Source organism: Electrophorus electricus, chromosome 12 (assembly GCF_013358815.1).
Source record: "Electrophorus electricus isolate fEleEle1 chromosome 12, fEleEle1.pri, whole genome shotgun sequence".
Classification (NCBI taxonomy): domain Eukaryota; kingdom Metazoa; phylum Chordata; class Actinopteri; order Gymnotiformes; family Gymnotidae; genus Electrophorus; species Electrophorus electricus.
Window position 1 is genome coordinate 15664115 of NC_049546.1, and position 19631 is coordinate 15683745.

The 19631-nt window shown below is 41.4% G+C and overlaps 1 protein-coding gene across 1 annotated transcript; it reads right to left on the reverse strand.

Annotated features, from left to right (window-relative positions):
- Window positions 1–6272: 6272 nt before the first annotated feature.
- Window positions 6273–9390, reverse strand: nanos1 (nanos homolog 1). Its single transcript, XM_027017331.2, has one exon. It carries the CDS (start codon window positions 8704–8706, stop codon window positions 8023–8025), a length of 684 nt encoding a protein of 227 aa, XP_026873132.1. The 5' UTR covers window positions 8707–9390; the 3' UTR covers window positions 6273–8022.
- Window positions 9391–19631: the final 10241 nt, after the last annotated feature.

The window sequence follows — 19631 nt, forward strand, 5'->3', positions numbered from 1 at the left end:
TTCACATTGTGCATGTGGAAATGCTCTTACTTTCACTATTAAACATATCCCTGAGTTCTACTGTTTTTCTGTGATTTGATTTCACCACACGTTTAAGTGATCACCGATCACGATCATTCAAGATTTTTTCCGACCATTCCTTCCTCGAAGATGATGTTTCCCCACTGTTCTTCCACTTAACCCGATTTTAGTAGTTTCAGCAATCTCCTTAGATGTTTTCTCTGCTTGATGCATGCCAATAATTTGGCCCTTCTGAAACAGATTAACATCTTTTCCACGACCACAGGATGTGTCTTTCAACATGGTTGTTTAACAAATGAGAAGCTACTCACTGCATCAGTTAGGGTTAAATAACTTGTTGCCAGCTGAAACATAATCACCCATACAGTAATTATCCAATCGGAGGCTCTTACCTATTTGCTTAGTTAAATCCAGGTGGTGACCTTTTTTTTTTTTTTTTTTTTTTTTTTTTTTGGCCAGGCAGTGTAGTATACATTTTGTGTGCTATAGCAAGGCCAGAATTAGAATGCTGAGGCAGAATAAATGTAACTTTTCGTTAAATACAATGTTTTTGTAATTGGTTAATATTGGTAAATACATTTATGCATTACTGTGTCCTATATTCTTTCAGTTGTATAGTTACATTATCACTCGGTTTATTTTGCTAAGGTACATTAAGAAATCAAACATTTTTACAAATGTATATACATGTCGTCTCTGTTGTATTCATGTACCAGGGGCTGGGTGAGACCATAAGTACCATTATTCATGGTAGTAACAGCTTTTTTTAGGGTAGTGTTTAGAATTGATATCACCAATGTGTAATGCCGGTGATGTAATGTATGTGGATTTGATGGCTTGTGTGATGACTGAAGACAAAGTTTGGTTTAGATGCAAGATTGCCTGATTTGAGTGCAGAGTCTGGTTTTGACATGGAACTTTTAAGATGAGCTTGCATTAGATTTTACATTAGAAATGGTATGATGCCAGTTTTTCAATATAGCCCAATACAGATCTATTTTTTTTTAAATTAAAAACCACTGTGGATGTCTTGTTCACTTGTTGGTGGGGGGAGACATTTGTGTGGGATGTAGTGTGTGTGGTTTTTTTTTTTTTGCTTGTTTGGATATGACAGAAATATAAACAAAATGATATCTAAAAAAATAACTTCTTTTTACAAGACATTTAACATATTTGGCAGACACTCTTTGCCAAAGCATCTTACCAATTTCAATCATCTTACAGATGTAGGCAAGTGGAGTGTTAGGATTCTTGACCAAGCACTCTTATTGGTATAGCACAGTATACCCCAGTCTCCCACAGGACAGGTGACATTGTTACCCACCACACTCTTCCAACCACAAGACTAAACCATTTTATTTTATTTTTCCCTCCATTGCCACAGTCAGCTAATACTAACCCTAATCCCTAGTGAGATGATTTATTTATTTTTGCCTTGGTCATCACCTTCTTAGTTCTCAGCTGTACTGTACTCAACCCCAACACTCTCTTTCTCTCAATCTCTCTGCTCACTACGATTGACTCATGAAATTTGCATTGTAGTTTGTCTGCATTTTTTCTCATTAATGAATACATCTGTAATTCAACATCAACTTAATATAGACCTTATAATTGTTCTTGTTCTCACAGAGATCCGATGCAGCATTTTTTATTTTTTATTTTTGCTGATATTGACCCGGTTCTGATACCTGGTACTGGATCAGGACTCTAGTCTCTAGTTTAGAGTTTTGGGAAATGGAGTATGATATCAAGAAATGTGCCATGGCAGTCAAGAAAAACTGTAATATAAATGAAAGCACAAGAATAATCAAGGCTATGCTGCACAATGTATGCAGTATCTGCTGTTATTCAGGCTACAGTCTTTACAAAGGTTTGTGTACTTAAACATGTGTACCTGAGGCCTGTTCTGTGGGCATGCATCTGCAGGAAGCTACAGTAATTTCCTTTAGCCTGCATCACTATTGCTTGGCCCTGCCTAGACTCTAAACCACAACCACATGGGACTCCAGCTCTGGCTGACTCAATGAGTGCATTCCCCATCTCACTGGAACTCATACCAGAGAAAAAATACAGGCAGTGTCAAGTTATAAGGGACCAGTTAGAAGCATAGCCAGAAAAAATAGAACATAATTATTTTAATCAATTAATTAAAAAACCTTAGTAAAGTAGCAACATTCAGTATGTATGTGGTCGTACCAGCAGGAAACCCTTCACAGCTGCTCTGAAGTAGATCCAGTTGGTTTGACTCATCGCACCAGGAGCTACAGTTACTCTTAATGGTGAATTTATCCAGTTGTGCCAATATCCACTCTGGGCTCAGTTAAAATAGTGAAGTATTGGAAAGCATGCTGGTTGGACTAGTTGCACTGAGCTCTAGCTACATGCTAAGTCCCATTGTAGCCTAAGGTCATATCTGATTCTGCATCTACCAATGACTGCAATGAGCCTGGAAAAAAAAATCCCAGTGTGCACTGGTTTCAAAGGCTAAGTCATATAAAGAGTGAGATTTACAGGCAAACACACACGCACACAGGCAGTCTTAAAGTTTAAGAAGCATGGATACTTTTGTGCATATGTCCTTAGACTGAAGAAAGAAACATCATCTCAAAATGGAGAAATTGTTTAACTGATGCTCATTAGTACATATTTTCATAAATTCATTCCATGATTAAATTAGTTAGAAGCAGAAATATTTGTATTTGTGGTGGGAATGTGGCTGATCTGTTTACCTGAATCCATTAACATTAGAATCAAAATAACAGAGCGAGCAATATTGGCAAGCTGTGCCCCCTGATGGGTTAATGGAGCATAAACATACTGAGCCAGCTGCAATCACAGTAAATGGGCCCATTCAGTACCTACACTATATTCACTACTTACACATGTTTGTATGAATTCCTTGAAGATGGCTTGCGCACACTTCTGAAACGTCTACACATCCCAGAATTCATGGTGGAGCTTTGGAAAATGTGGCAGGATGCAATTACTGCACAGGAAGCTTACAAAAGATCTGCTTCTGTGCTAAAACTACTGTGTCTAAATGATCACATTGGGTCCTCCTTGATTACGTATCATTTGCCACACAGGTGTATGTAGTATCCCGAGTCATGTCCTTGTGAAATAGGGCAGAACATTTTTCTTACTACATGACACTCGGGATGACTCACGTATGAAGAAAAGAAATCTGAAATTTGAAAATGTACGCTTGCAGTCAGTTAGGCTGAAAAACAAGACTTAACGTGCCAAATGCCCAGTGGATTAGCCTAGCCACAGGAAGAATGTGTTTCCATTTCTACAGGTATAACACCAGCTTATAAAGCTGTGTTAAATTTAGAGGTTTCTGTGTTCTCAAATACATGTGTTTTTGCTCTTGTGGACTGGCTGGAATAGCAGTTCCATTCATGGTTTCACAGTGATATGACAAGCTGACCAGTTCTAAATCTACAAAGGGTTATCTGAGCCTTCATCGAGCCTTTATCTAGCCAGCATGCTAATTTGTCTCAAGAGGATATACTGGGGTTATTTAATGGCTACACTGCTTTGGATCTGCTAATTTAGGTCAAGCCTCTTTAGAAAGCTGCCAAACCAACTATCTGTAGAAATCTACATTGCCTAAATTGTAACATAGCAAATGCAACAGACCCACACACCTGCCATTATTTCAACCGTTACTAAGGGAAAATAAAATCATATCATTAAAATGGTGTTTATATAGTGATCATTGGAATGTTAATTTTCTGTATGCTGCATGTTTCAATATCATCATACATCAGGCTTGGTGACTTCTCCAACAATGAAGATCTATGCTCAGATATATTGTTAGGCTCCAATGAAAGGTGATTTTATCTTCAAGAGAGTTCTACATCCTTTATCCACTGTCCATGAGGCAAATTTCCAGTAAGAGGGTTTATGAATGTGATGACCATTGCTTTGCTATACCCATCCTCTCTTTGTTTCGGTAATTCGGGGGCGGGGGGGTTGTGAGTCATAATCCTGTCCTGGCAGACCACAGTGCCTTCTCTACGATAAAATGTCTGCTTCGAACCATCAGCTAATTACATTGGCCATCCTGAGTCAGATCAGACATGTTATAGGAGGAATATTTTTCTAGGATATGATATCCAGTGGCAGACCTATTTCTAAATAATTTATGTTGGACATTTTACTAAAATCTGTTTCATGTTCTGTGACATACCATAGCATATTAACTCAGAGACGGCTGAATCTTTTTTTTTTTTTTTTCTGTCACGGGAATCAATAGGAAATGTAATGGACTTTAAGAAGCCCAGACAAATTCCTGAAAAAAGAATGGTTCTATTTAAACCTGCATATGGGTTAAGGCAAAGTGAAGTGTGCTTTTGAATTCAGTGGGTCTTACTGGCATGCTGCCATCAGATATCTCTTTGAACAGACATCAGGGCTATTCAGACTGTTTACAGCATATGCTGATAAACCTGCATATAAGAACATTATATATATTGATCTAACCAATAATGGAAAAACTCTTGTTTTAATGTCTTCTATTGTTTTTGGTCATAAATGATTTTCTCTCTTTTTGGAACTTTTCTATTTCTTATTTTCTATTTCATTTCTGTCAGCTATATATTATTCATTTGCCCAATTCTTTAAAGAAATCTTGAGTTGCTATATAAATAAAAGATATTATCATTTCATTATTATTATATATCCAAGAGATGGTGGTTTCAGTGAAGCTGTGCTTTGTAAATGGTACATAATGTCCAGCTTGGCCCTCTATTCAGGGGGTATATGTTATGGACATGGTTTACCCTCATTTTCTTAAAATACAGCCATCAGGAAAGACCTGATTCTGGATGCCCTTGTTAAATTATGTGGAGTCTTGCAATTAAAGTCTGAGTCACATAACAATTGTTTATGCAAGATTATGTTAGAACCATGGTCATATGGTGAAATTGTTACCTACACATGCATAATGGGTAATGTAAATATGATTTTAATTTTGAGGCTAACATAAGAAGCATAGCATAATGTTTCATGAAGGACTGAAAGTTTTTACGATCTGTTCTGTCACTGCTAGAAAGACTCTGATTGTCTAAGATGTGATGCAATATTTAGAATAGCCTTTTTAATTTTTTTCTAGTAGCACATCACAGCTGGTGAAACGCTATGAATTTATTTATAAGACAATGTGCCTTGAAGTCTCCATTTAAACTTACAGAAGTGCACACCAGTCCATGGACTACTTGTATAGCAAAAAGTCATTGTAACGCATCCAAAGCTCTGCAGCAATATGCCGTTCTTTCTCTGTCTTTATCTCTCCATTGCCCCTGCTAAAATCATATGAAATGCACAGAATAAATGGTGAAACTAACTCGATTATGAAAATCCTCTCTGCTGTATTGGTAATGGGCTGTGGTGACTAGGGAATAAAAGCTGTTAGCCAGACGTGTGTGTGTGTGTGTGTGTGTGTGTGTGTGTGTGTGTGTGTGTGTGTGTGTGTGTGTGTGTAATATAACCCACCAGGATTCGATGCTACTGTCCGCTGTAATATAAATCCCTGTTGTACTTAGTATTCATCCATTTTTAATGAAGTGTCTCAGCTGTGTGTGTGTGTGTGTGTGTGTGTGTGTGTGTGTGTGTGTGTGTGTGTGTGTGTGTGTGTGTGTGTGTGTGTGTGTGTGTGTGTGTGTGTGTGTGTGTGTGTGTGTGTGTGTGGGGTGGCGGGGGTAGTGTTTGCATGTAACATAGGACGAAGCCGTGAGTAGTTCTTAAGGTAGGACAGGGACCTGCTGTGGAAGACAAAAGCATAACGTCGGAACGTTGCCCTCTGCCCTCCAAAATGCTCTCTTCTGAAGTGAGTGGGAGTTATGAGCTCTCCTGGGTGGTTTAAAGTTAGGTACTCGAGTTCACAAAAAACCCCCCCCAAAAAAAACCTAATTTCAGAAAAGAGGCCCAGCACCACTCAGAGGCCCCGGCACTCTTCTGCAGTCGGCTTTTCAAAACAAGCCGGCAGTCCCAGGGCTGTGGTAGCTGCTCTCTCCCCCTCTCCCCATCTGTGGGGGCTGGCCGACCTCGGAGACAGAGAGAGCGAGCAGGCATTGCTCCATGTGGACCAGGCAGCAGGAATCTGAGTCTGCTCACTGAGGACAGCCAACATCAGAAATGAGCCATTTAGAGAGAAGTGACAGGCACCCATGAAACAACCGAAGACAGGCTCTGCCTGAAGCCACACCCAAAATGGGGAATAGATAGGACACCATGACTGCATGAAGTAAAATATTTGATAAGCTGTTTATTTATCTGTGGAATTCATTTCTTTTAACTCTGCACAGCAGCTTACAAGGGAATTGTGACAAAATATAAATAACAAAATTCAACAGTGTTTCTTTTTTCCTCTTTTAATTTAATTACAAACCTCAGATAAAAGTGGCAAATAGTCTAAAGTCTTCAACATATTCCATTCTCTCTTTCACTTGCCAAGAATGTAACATTGAACAACTTAAAAAAGTATGATATTGTCATTATTTACAGCCATCATCTATTGGCAAACAATGCTAAGAGCTTATTGGAGTTGCACTTCCATATGTAGAATGCAATGAAAGAAAAATACAATTATGTTATACAAAGATCAAAAATACTATTAAAAACCCTTATTATAAATGGCAGCACTGTATTAATAAACTGCTGTTGACATTTACATGAAAGTACAAAATCCTGTTGAGGTAGTACCCTCTGAAGTCACTTTTAAATGTTAAAATACTGAATAGACATCACTCAACTTTTTTTTTATTTACAATACAGCAAATCTAGGTTCCTTACTTCATTAAAATTGAATTCCTTTGGTAAACGTAATGGTCAGAGATGTGCAGTCCTGCAAGTGTTAACTGTACATTCAAAACATCCTTGCATCTTTTTGGATCTTTTTTTTTGTACATTAATGCAAAAAGGGGCAAATGCACTGTTTTACAAAAAAAGCTTTTTTTATTAAGAACATTCATTCGTGCTGTTTCACCACCAACCCATTTGAGAGTTATCAGACTGCATTCTTTTGTAACCCACTCGCTGTTTCCGCACAGCTTGACTGTTATGTTTTGGGAACTGAAAAGGTCAATTTGAGAGAACGGTACACAAGGGCAGATTTAGCGTCCGAAAGGTAACCCACAAGACGTATTCTCCAGTGTGTGTTCCCCTCGCTCGGGGTGTAAACATTAGAAGGGCACCTTGTATTCGCCTAATAAAGACATCTGGAAAGATGTCTGGCCAAATGAATAGTCTCTGTATCTGTCAGTAGGGCTCAAAATAGGCTAATTTGGCTGGGTATCGATTGATTATGAGGTTATGCTAAGACGATGTATGCGCAACAGAGAACCCATTGTGTTTCTGCGCTGTTTTTTTTTTTTTTTTTTTCCTTCTTAGACATATTAAATGTCAGCCTGGGTGGGAAAGAAACCGTGTGGTGGACCATGGGAAGGAAGGAATGGGCCAAGTAAACCATACCAAGCGCACTTCAGCTTGCAGAGAGAACTTTAGTAGACTATAGAATGGCATAGAAATGGAACATTCTTAAGATCGCTTAATGGCAAACGTAACTTTGGTCTAAACGACAACACAAGGTGTAAGCTTAGCTTACAGTAAAGAAAATACTTGAGTTTGACAGAAGAGCAACTCCTCTGATGTTTATGCCAACATTCATGTTTGCCCGTCTAAACAAAAATAACATCTTTTATTCATAAACTGTGATTGAATATGAACTGTGATTTTCAACTAATAAACATCTAAAACTAACACGTGGAAAAGGAAAAAAATATCTTTTTATGAATAAAGTATACAATAAACTATGGAAATAAAGCATCTATAAAAATATAAAAGATTTTTTAAACAGAAAACATTGATATCTTATTTGTTTAATAAATCCTGTAGCCTAGCAGTTAAGACTCGAAAAGCCGCAATCGGAACAGTCATCTGAAAAATGTTCAGTGCAATAAATGTAGGTTATTTACTCGGCGTATGAAGACTTGTCTTTTAGAATATTTTCACTCGCTTACCACCTACTGCCCTCCCTCCCTTTAACGGTCGCTGCGCAGGCTGATCTTTGGAGAGTGGACAGTACTTTATTGTGTGCGCGTTATCCCCATTAGCGCTGCATAAGGGACAAGTGTATGCCCTTAGGATGGGACACACGACCCTCCCGTCCGGAGTCTTCAACACATGGGAGCCGTAGACTTCCTCGGGAGCGCCATTATTCCGACAGAAGACGCAGATCTTGGGCTCCTGCTTATTCCGCGCCGCAGGCTTTCTGATCTTCCTCTCCATGCCGAACAAGTCGAAGCCTGCGAAGCTTCCCCCGAAGCCCATCTCGCGGTCCTGCGCTGCAAGCCCCGCGCCTTGGCTCTGGAACGGGCTGAGTATAGAGAAGCGCTCTTTCAAATGGAGAACCGAAGTAGGCGGGGGGCTGACGGAAGGGCAGCAGCAGCAGTCCAGGTGTCCGCCGTCACCGCTGGCCGAGATTACGCAGGAGCACGGCGGGGAATCGTCCAAACCCAGGGTGGCTTTCAAAGACTCCGTGATGGAGTTCGGACTTTGGGGGACGTTATGCTTGTTGTTCTTCGTGACCAGTGTCGACAGTCCAAGATAGTCGTTCCAAAAATTAAAGGTGTAGTCGTACGAGGTACGCGCGCTCAAATAGTTGTGGTTTAAAAAATCCATTTTCCCTACACAGCGTAACGTTTCTCGTTGCAGAATAAACTAGATATATTCCGCTGAAATAGTTTTGTGTTAGGTATCTAGCTGAATGAACTACCGTCAAGTCCAGTGCTTGTCTTGGGTATCTACGACTGCACAACAGGCGTCTGGTTATAAGGCTCTGGGAGGAAGCAAAAAGAGGGCGGTCTCTTTTCAAACCAAGTTTCTGAGCAGGGCGACAAACATGTTTTCTCCAGCCAGATTCTACCCCAGTGCGCTGCTCATAAGCGAAGAGGGTGAGCCACAAGAATTTAGCAGAACTGCGACTTTTCGATTACATCCTTAACATGTATTTCTGACGTCTCTGAACAAAACACAAAGGGGCTAGTAATTCACCGCATTTATACGCAGTTGTATGGCTGTAAATGCAGATCACGTTCGCCCCCGGTGCATTGTATTGTATTGTACGGTTCAAACTCTTTTCAGATAAAATATAATTTTGTCGCGTTTTACACTTCTTTCTCACTCTGCCAAATTAGCTTTGTGCTTCATTACAGTCTGCTGCACTTTACCGTTTTCATTTACACTCGATCAAAAGCAAAACGTGTATGTGATTGTTTGCATCCACGATTTTGTGACAGGCTTGTAAACAGCTAAACGGGGCGTTGTGGCAGTTCACTGCTTGTTTGTGAGAGCGCGAAGCTCTTTGTTCTTTAAAAGCCTGGTCATCGCGCACCTGCGCGGCTCATTCAGTCAACAGCCTGATGTTTCAGGAGTCGTGAATCATGCAACAAATCATAAAGCCCCTGCCATAATATTTTTATTATCCTGGTTTTATTTTAAGATACCATCCATAGTTCCTGCCAAAACAATCCAAACCCATGGCAGGGAATATTCTTCCGGTACCTACCTCGGACTATTTTTTTTTTTAAGTAAATGCTTATTGCGGTGCTTAGAAGCGGTAGTCGTCAACTGATCGCGATGTTTCGTGGTTGTTCACAAATTCCAGTCCGTTCTTTGCAGCGCGGCAATTAGTTGAGGTCTGAGATTGTTTATCTTTTAGAGTTAAATGGCTTAAGCTCAGATGTCACTAGATTTGCTCAGATCCTGCAGTTCTTTTATGGTGTTCCCGCTGTGGCCTTGGCTCGCACTGAAAGGCTGCGGTGCTAGAAGGCCATTGTTCTACAAGCTCCTGGCTCACTGCAAGCAAACTGAGCTGCCCTGGATCCATCTCTCTCCAAAGAGTCCCTGGCCCAAATCCTGGAGCCACAGAAAAACTTGTAATGAGTGTCGCGCCAGATTAAGTCATCTCTCATTAAACAAAAGACTTATTTGCATTTTTGTGCTTCGTTCAAGGCACCAAAAGAAGAAAATCATGAGGGGGTGCAAGGGTGGGCACAGGTGCTAGCCAGCTGATTACGAGATGCAGCAAATGTGTAAGATATGGTCTGTCTCTCTCTCTCTGTCTCTGTCTCTGTCTCTCTCGTTCTCTCCCTCCTTATCTCTCTCACAGGTGATTATCATATCCACAGTTTATTTTTCATGCAATAAATGGATACGTAACGTTTACTACATTCATAATGGCAGTTTTACGTCTTTACAGTATATGCAATAGAAGTCAAATTGGATTTCTGCAGTACCACTGTTGTACCACTGGGGATCTGTGTAAGATCAGTAGAATGTAATTGGGATGACGTCACCGGTTAATCTGGAAGGCAAGTTTACACGATAACAGATGTCTAATAATAATTCTACAGGAATATAAGAGTGCTTGACATTGCTGCAAAACTCTGCCTCTTTATACATGACAGTCGAACAGTGAGCTGTTCTGCATGCCTCTGAACAACAGAATAAGTAACTCAAGAGGGTAGTGGAGATTTTTAACACAGACAAAATGTGAGTTGGGGGAGTAGGGTGTAAAAAAATCTTCTGCGACAAACCATAACAGAACATTTGCTATAGTGGCTTTATCCCCACTGCTTTTCCAAGTTTGCTTGTCTGTTTGTTTGGAGTAATGAGTCCGACTCCGGGCAGAGCAACCCTCAGCCATGCAGCGGTACACACAGCCCCCCTCCACCATGTTGGAATGTGAGCATGAGTCTCCAGGAGAATCGCTGCCGCACCAGCCACTGTATTTCTAATTAAAAGTAGAGGAGATCTTTTTGAGCCTATGCCAGCTCGGGGGATTAAATCTATTTAAAGGGGGATTCAATAGAATGCCATACCTAGCTGTTTATCCAAGTGGAAAGCAATAAAGAAGATGTGCCTTTTGTATGTTTGCACTGGGCTTAGTGGCTTTTACTCAGGAGCACTACCTCAGCTGAACTTTTGCCCTTTGCAGGTACACATTTAGTTAGTAGCATAAATTAATCTGTAGGCCCTTTGTGTGCGTGCATAACTGTAACATTTCAGTATCTTTTATTGAATCTGATATCATAACTGCTCAGGCAGACATGGAAAGTATAGGAGATCAGTGTCACTCTTGTAATCGTTATCTTAATGTTTTTGTCTTCGTCACATTGAAAAGCCCTCTTATTTTTCGTAGTGAATGCTAATGAAAATGCAAATAATGGCTAAATGTGGCCTTGGATCATTTGGAGACATCTTGAGAATAGTCTGGTTACCGCATGTATGAAAACCTTAATTACAAAAATGCCTGTTTTGATTACCTGCAGAATATTGAGTGGGAATCATGGGCATCTGTGGACTTGGATGGACCTATCAATGATCCACAACGGTACAATCTTCCCATCATTGCTAATCTAGCTGCATATGCAGCAGAACTGATTCACTGTCATTGCCGTGTTTGCTCGCAGTATTGATTTGCACATATAGAAAAATCATATTAAATAATTAGAGCTTTATCAATATGTTATTACCACTTTTTAAAGTGCAGAGCGCTTTCTGCTTCTCTCCCATGCTCTCTCGCTTGGTCATGTACAGCATTAGTAATGACAGAGGAGCTCGGCTGGTGCTGTATAGGATCTTGCTGTTCTAGAATCTGAACTATTGTGCCTGAAATATTAATGACAACATTATTGCTTAATTTTGTTGTGAATTCAAGGGATTAATACCCATCCATTAAACCGAGCTAATTCCTTGACTGTCTGGTGAAAGTACTTGCCTACTGGATAGCAGAATTGCATTAGATACTGAATGATCTATAGTAGCAGAACGGCGGCTAGTGCTCTAAATTGATTTAGTGGTTCGAATTGACAGTGCCGATTATGTGAGAGGTTGCTGACCAAGGCAAACATTTACTTTTAACGAGATATACTGTTATGCTCATCACTGTTAGTGTAATGCTAGCATTAGACAGACACGTAACTTCCCATATGTGGGTTTAGGCCTGATCGTGATGCCTTTATTGAAGATGATTTATAAACTCTATAAAAAATGTGCTTTGCAAGTTGCAATATCCTCACAGCTTTATCTTTGCTTTCACAACCTGCATTAACCACAGATAAACGATGGCTCATGGAGGCAATGCCTGTTCCATCTTTGTGCTGATGGGTGCAATAAACCCCAGAACAAAAGGGCAGCTATCATGTATGAGGGTTTCCAGACAGTGATTGGGCCAGTAAAAGGCCTGCTCCTCAGACATAGTTTGACGTAAACTTCAGTGAAAGCAACATTCTGTTAGATCTGCCACATAATCAACTTACCTTCATTATATGCTCAGGCAAGTGTAAGTTTCCTCAGGCACTGTGACGTCTGGATTCGCTTATTTAGTGTTATAAACAAACTCCCATTTGCTTGGCCCTGCTTGGCATATTATTGATTGTCAACATGAAGATAATTATTTGTTTGATAGGGGTAGAAATTTATAAATTTCTCACCATCAGCTGTGTGTTCTTTCTGTTCTGGTCTTTTTGCTCTCAGAAGCCCTAGCTCAGTGCTTGGCCATGTGGAGGCATTTAATAACTATTAGATTAAATAGACGGGCAATGCAAGTCTGAACATATGCACTAATTTAATCATCTCGCTAAACGGATTAAATATGATAAATTGCTATAAGTTCTTGGCACCATACTGCATAGCGAAATGGCATTCAGACTTTGCATACAGAGCAGACGGTTTCCTTTTGCCTCGTCCCTGGCAAGCTTCAGAGCCCATGGAAGTGATCCCAAAATTATCCTGAGAAGATAGGACTAAGAGGACAGTATCAATTTCAGAGTTCTGTAGATCAAATAAGCCTATTAAATGGTGGGATACCATGTTGTATTTCTGCTCTTTGTGTTCTGTATGTTTATATGTTTACACATTGAAAGTCTATGAAATGCATTATATTTATCTTGGTAAATGCACTTATATTTGCTAAAACAGTTGTTATTAGAGTGGAGAGGGCTTACAAATCGGGTTTTCATACATAATAATTTTTCATCTTTCCTTGTTTTAAGCTTAGATCGACTGACTAATAATACAAACATGTAAATGCAAACACAGGTAATGTTATTTTTTCCCTCTTTAAAACAGCCATGATGCCTGATTTGCTTCGAGGCAAAGCAAGCAAATAACCAATAAACCCAAACTAAAAGGAAACCCATTTGTCCCCGAGAACAAAAGTACATACGCTTGTTCATCTCCTTCCTTCTGTCTGTGGCTTCATGACTGACGGCAGAAACGGAAAGTGCTTTGAATGGAAATGATGTGCTCCTCTCTATGCTGAGTCCTACGTTTATGAGATTGCGCTGAACAGAATATAGAAAACAGATAAATGATACGGAATGAATGTCCACTGGCTGTCTTTTGTTATTCTCTAGGAGAGGAGAATGCATGTTATAATTGCATATGAGCGCTGCTGATACATCCGTGTAATAGGCATGCTCGCATCCTCCGTATATCTGATTTCAGGCCGAATTACCATATCTGCTCATGGATGAAATAAATGAAGCCAGTAAAGTGAATAAGTTAATAACACACACATTGGCCGCAGATAATTGTGAGGCAGAGAGCACAGAACGGTGTAATAGCTCTCCACACATCCTCCCGATCACATCTTCCTGCCACCTTAACGACTGACCAAGCACAGCTGCCATGTTAATTCATGAAACAATGAAGAAGTAACGGCCTGTCATCTGTGCTGCTGTTTTTCCGCCGCGAATTTTAATGAGGCCGTGAGTGTATTCTGGAGCTGCCATGTTTGAAATGTGAGAATAAACGCCAGGCTTACAGTGAGTTAATGCTCGGTTTCCATAAGAGACATTACGGCAGACATGACGGTCATTACACAGATGAATTTCTCAGGGGATGTCATTTGAGTGATTTTAGTGCTTCAGAATAGTAGCCTGATGGAGAGAAGTGGCCCTTTCCACTTGAATAATTTAACTGATTTTGCGGCAACTACTAAACCACCCTTAGTTAGGCCAGCGAGGAGCAGAGAAAGAATGGCTTTGCACTAGGACTGTGTCGCTTTGCTTTGCAGTAGTGCTTGTTGCCCTGCTGAGCTCTTGGCCGCAATGCATCACATTTAATAAGTTGATTAAAACATTATGCCCTCCCGCCGTGCTGCCGCGAGACTCATTTTCATATAATGACGACTGTTAATATTCCGATATGGCGAGGAATTATAAAGATCCGACAGCCACAGGAGCGATGTGAGCGATTACTGCAGACTGCGGAGACGCAGCACGCATTAATTACCAGACCACGAAAACCTCTTCATCCTCTCTCACTCCTCATCTCCATCACATTCGAAAGAGTGCAACGGAATACGGCAAAGTCCGCTTCAAAGTAAAGAGAACACTGAAGCATAAGAAGCTTAGCTGTGCACGAGGGAAAATTAAGCGTAATCCTTCTTTGCTGGTCTGTGATCCTTCGTTCTTTTTTTTTTTTTTTTGCTTCTCCTTAAAATAGCGCTAATTGGCCCAGTTGTGTCTGTCTGAACCGGACCTTATATGTGGGCCCCACAGAATGACCTATTTGGAACTGTGTGAACATAAGTGCTTGCATCTCCAGGTACAAATGAGAAAAGCTTTTATATAGCAGCGGACAGGAGAAACGTACGTCTGCTTTGATGTTCGCTCTGATGTGGAGAGCGACGCATGGATAACTGAGCTGGCTGAGGGTTCATTGTGCTGATTCTCCTGCCAGAACATCTGTAGCATAGACCACCACCCATCACCGTTTGGGATTTACTTGCGGGTGGACGATTGGTGCGCTGTTCCCATGAAGCGCGCTGCCAGCGTGTCGCTCGGGCTTGTCCCAGAGGGCCCGTTGCCCCCGCCTGTTAATACACTGTTTGTGTATGGCTCTGCCTCACAGGCTGGCCACAATGCACCTGACACTCACAAACAATGGGGCTTTTGTTGGCTTAGCTTAGGCAGGCAATGGCAGCTAACCTTTCATCTTCCTCTTTGGCTCATCTCGAATCCGAGCCTGGCAGCTTCTTATGGGAGGACAACGAGACCCTCCCTTAGACGTAGTCGAAACAGCTCGCAGCTTTACTGTATTAAAAGACATTAAAAAAGGCAAAAATATTATTTCTCATGCTGCATTTATCAGCAGTATATCCAAGGACAATACCTGAGACTCTTAGAACAGTTTTGGGGCATTTTATTACTTTGGTGTTCTTTTGACACTTGGAGGTCGTATTCATTCCTAATGCACTTTTGCTAATGCAGTCCAAGCATTTATGTTCAGTAGTATTACGCTGGAGTCATTAAACAGCGATTACCTGCAAGTCCATGCTTTGGTCAGCATTAGACCTTGCCAACACCAATGCTCTGTATGTATAAATCAAAGTGCTCATTAGTCCATATGACTGTGTTCACCACGCGTGACAGAAGGATTCGCTAATCACTCTTGTTATCTAGCTGTGTGAGCATGTCTGCTCACCTACTCACATCCTCGCATCGTTAATGGGCCATTCACTATGAGACATCGATTCGGATGTAGTTTGCAGTGTGGCATGTGAGTGCACGTGTGATATCTGTGGGTGCGTGCAAGATTCCATCAACACTGGCAAGCAAGTCATACCAGCGGTGGGGCTTATATGTTCGGGCAGAGCACATGTAGTAGCTTGAGTCTTATGACTGTATGTGTGTGCGTGTCTGTGAGGTCACGGAGGTGGGTAGTATGGAGGCTAGGTGCTTCCACTTGCTCTCTAATGAGGGCCTTCTCCAGATGAAAGGCCCACTGGCTCTGCATTGCCTGTCAGAACCCATCTGCCTTCCCGCACAATGAAATGGCGAGAGGCCCAAGGTACTCCTGGCCTGATCAGAGAGCTGCCCAAAAGGTAGAGCACCTGGAGGGCAGGAAAGGAAAGCACTCAGAGTCCACAATCTCACATACACAAGATTTATTTATTTATTATTGCTTTGCTTTGGTTTTTTTTCCTTTTTTTTTTATTTATTTTTTTTTTTTTTTAGCTTCATCTATATGAGCATTGTTTGCTTTTGTGACCTAACAGATGACCTCTCATGATTACAAGCAGTCAGTAAGGACTCTTGACAGATGGACACACATTAAACCTGGTCTTTAGTTTAGGACTAAGCTAATCTTCGTCTATGGGACCAGCCCCTTTTTGGTTCCCATGCATGCAGTATAATCATCTTGCTATTGTAAACACAGCCAGAAGGATTTGGCACATGGTTTTATTAGGTATCTGTGATAAACCTTTTACAAAGATCAAGCACTAGCAGCCTTAGGAATTGTTTTTAGTTGTATCTCCGCATCTGCAGATGGTTAAAGGCATACGTGCATTACACGTAGCACATGCTGGAGTCAAAATGTACAATATCGCAAAAAAAAACTTGTCCGTACAGGAAACTGAATGTTTTAAAATGACTGAGGTGGCATAACTTGCTTTAACTGTTTCATGATTCAGTCGAAGTGTAGTGCAAGAAAGCAGGAGGCGCTGTCTTGTGTTTACAGTGCTTTTCTTCTTTCTTTCCCCCCTGCTGTACGTCGGGTTCTTGGCTGCCCATCACCCGCTCTGCTCCATTTGTAAAGGATGTGTTTCCATGAACAGCAAACATCGGCCTTCTGCCCACCAACTGTGACTGCTCCCTTGAAGGTGTTGCATGTTCCTGTGCTTCGATGCAGAGGCATGAGCGCTTGACTCCTTCTCACATTTCCTTGTGCAGCAGCGTCACCAGACAAGGTACGCCAGCCACCCTCTCGCGTTTGACTATGGTTTAGCCACAGAGTGCTAAGGTTGTGACATTCGGTGCGGAGTTCGTCTATGGCACTGGAACCAGATCCGAGGCTGAGGTGCTCTTCTAACTAACTGGGGCTCTCTGGCCTGCATGTTTTCATGTGAAATAGCAGCTGTATTATTTTTGACCGGGGGGCTTTCAAAGCCACTGTCAATTCCAGCCTCCACCAGGAGACTGGAAACACCTGTCCACCCTCTACCCAGAGCTATCAACTTGAAAATCCAGTGTGTGCATGTGTGTGTGCATGCACGTGCTTGTGTGTGGCTGTTACAGAGTAAAGAACTCCTTCTACTCACAGTAAAGCCCACTCAAACATGCAGTGGTGACGGACTTGTTAAGCGAATTTCGATCACTGCTGTCATAAAGACTTAATGATAGAGACTAGAATAGATTGGGTAGAGGTCAGAGGAGTTCAGGAGCAGAGATGAGGCTTGGAGCTTCCTAATATTTAAGGGGTCATTTAAAACTGGTTATTTCCAGCAATTAAAAGCCATGATAGCTTTGGGCAAAATGCAGTACTTATAGTCAAATGCATAGAATGGCTGACAAGGTCACAAGTAGATAAATGAGAGTGATTTAAGGTAAGTTAAGGAAATTAGTCATAAATAATCATTTTAATCATCTAAATTCCTACATCTAAATTCAAAGTAGTCTCAGACATTTATTGTGATTTTCCTTGTTTTAATTTTCGTGTAGATAAATTCAGTTTGTTCAACTCTTCAACATTAATGTATTATAGGGTAATTCCATTAATAAGAACTTCATTTAATTTACCTCATATTATTACACAGCATGTTTTAGAAAAGGTAGTTCACAGGTAAAGAAAAAAATTCATCCAGCTGCCAACCTGCCTCATGTATTATTATTATTATTATTATTATTATTATTATTTGACAGTCTAGCTCCTATCACCCAACTACCCAAACACACACATGGTTAGAACACTCAACACCCTAATGTCATGCACTCTGTCAGGGCAGTGAACACTCTACACCATGCACTCTCAGTCAGAATAGTCAACCCCCTACACCATGCACTCTCAGTCAGAATAGTCAACCCCCTACACCATGCACTCTCAGTCAGAATAGTCAACCGCCTACACCATGCACTCTCAGTCAGAATAGTCAACCCCCTACACCATGCACTGTCAGTCAGAATAGTCAACCCCCTACACCATGCACTGTCAGTCAGAATAGTCAACCCCCTACACCATGCACTCTCAGTCAGAATAGTCAAACCCCTACACCATGCACTCTCAGTCAGAATAGTCAACCCCCTACACCATGCACTGTCAGTCAGAATAGTCAACCCCCTACACCATGCACTCTCAGTCAGAATAGTCAACCCCCTACACCATGCACTGTCAGTCAGAATAGTCAACCCCCTACACCATGCACTCTCAGTCAGAATAGTCAACCCCCTACACCATGCACTCTCAGTCAGAATAGTCAACCCCCTACACCATGCACTGTCAGTCAGAATAGTCAACCCCCTACACCATGCACTGTCAGTCAGAATAGTCAACCCCCTACACCATGCACTCTCAGTCAGAATAGTCAACCCCCTACACCATGCACTCTCAGTCAGAATAGTCAACCCCCTACACCATGCACTGTCAGTCAGAATAGTCAACCCCCTACACCATGCACTCTCAGTCAGAATAGTCAACCCCCTACACCATGCACTGTCAGTCAGAATAGTCAACCCCATACACCATGCACTGTCAGTCAGAATAGTCAACCCCCTACACCATGCACTCTCAGTCAGAATAGTCAACCCCCTACACCATGCACTCTCAGTCAGAATAGTCAACCCCCTACACCATGCACTGTCAGTCAGAATAGTCAACCCCCTACACCATGCACTCTCAGTCAGAATAGTCAACCCCCTACACCATGCACTGTCAGTCAGAACACACAACACCCCACAGCATGCACTCTTTTTTAGAACACTCAAACTCACAGTGTCTGTGTGAGCTGCAGCATGGACCGTGTGGCGCTTTGTCAGATCAGGCCCTACCAAGCTCAGAAGCTGTGTGGGGTTCCCATATTCCCTTTAATATGCATACTGCATTTCTAAGTCAGTATATAATTTCCATAAACGTATCGAGCTGAGAAGGTTTGGCTCTTGTGCCTGTGTTTGCATGACAGTGTCTTCTGTTATTATATACAGCAGGGGTCCTTAGACCAAAACATGCAGTGTAAGTTGATATGCTATAACTTTGATATGTATAAGTTCTGGCTAACCACACTTCTAGCCCAGTTTGTCAGAGATACTGTAGGAATATTGTGCAAATAGTATAATAATCTAAAATACCACATAATATCCAACTCCAACAGTGTGCAAATAGTATAATAATCTAAAATACCCCCATAATATCCAGCTCCATTTTTATTGTAATGCAGATTAAAGTAATCATAGCTATAGAATAAAGCTAGTCATGAGGCATAGGCCAGATGCAATTACATTTTGCTACAATAAAGCCCATATTTAGCTGACTCATCCCTAGCACAAACCGCATGCACCGAAAACAACTCGACTCTCCTCTTTTCTTCCTGCCCGTGTGCCAGAGAAATGTAGTTTGGCCTAGTAATTAAGCCCCACGAAAGAATTCATGTACAAAGCAATACTGAAAACGATGGCCATTTTCCGTGACCCAGCAGGGCTTAATGCAAAGAGACAGAGGTCCAATGAGGCAGACAGGGATCGCTGATGGAAAGTAATTTCCTTGGTGCGTTGTGTGCACTGCTAGTTTACTTATGGCCCTCTTGCTGTGTTTACAAACAGTGG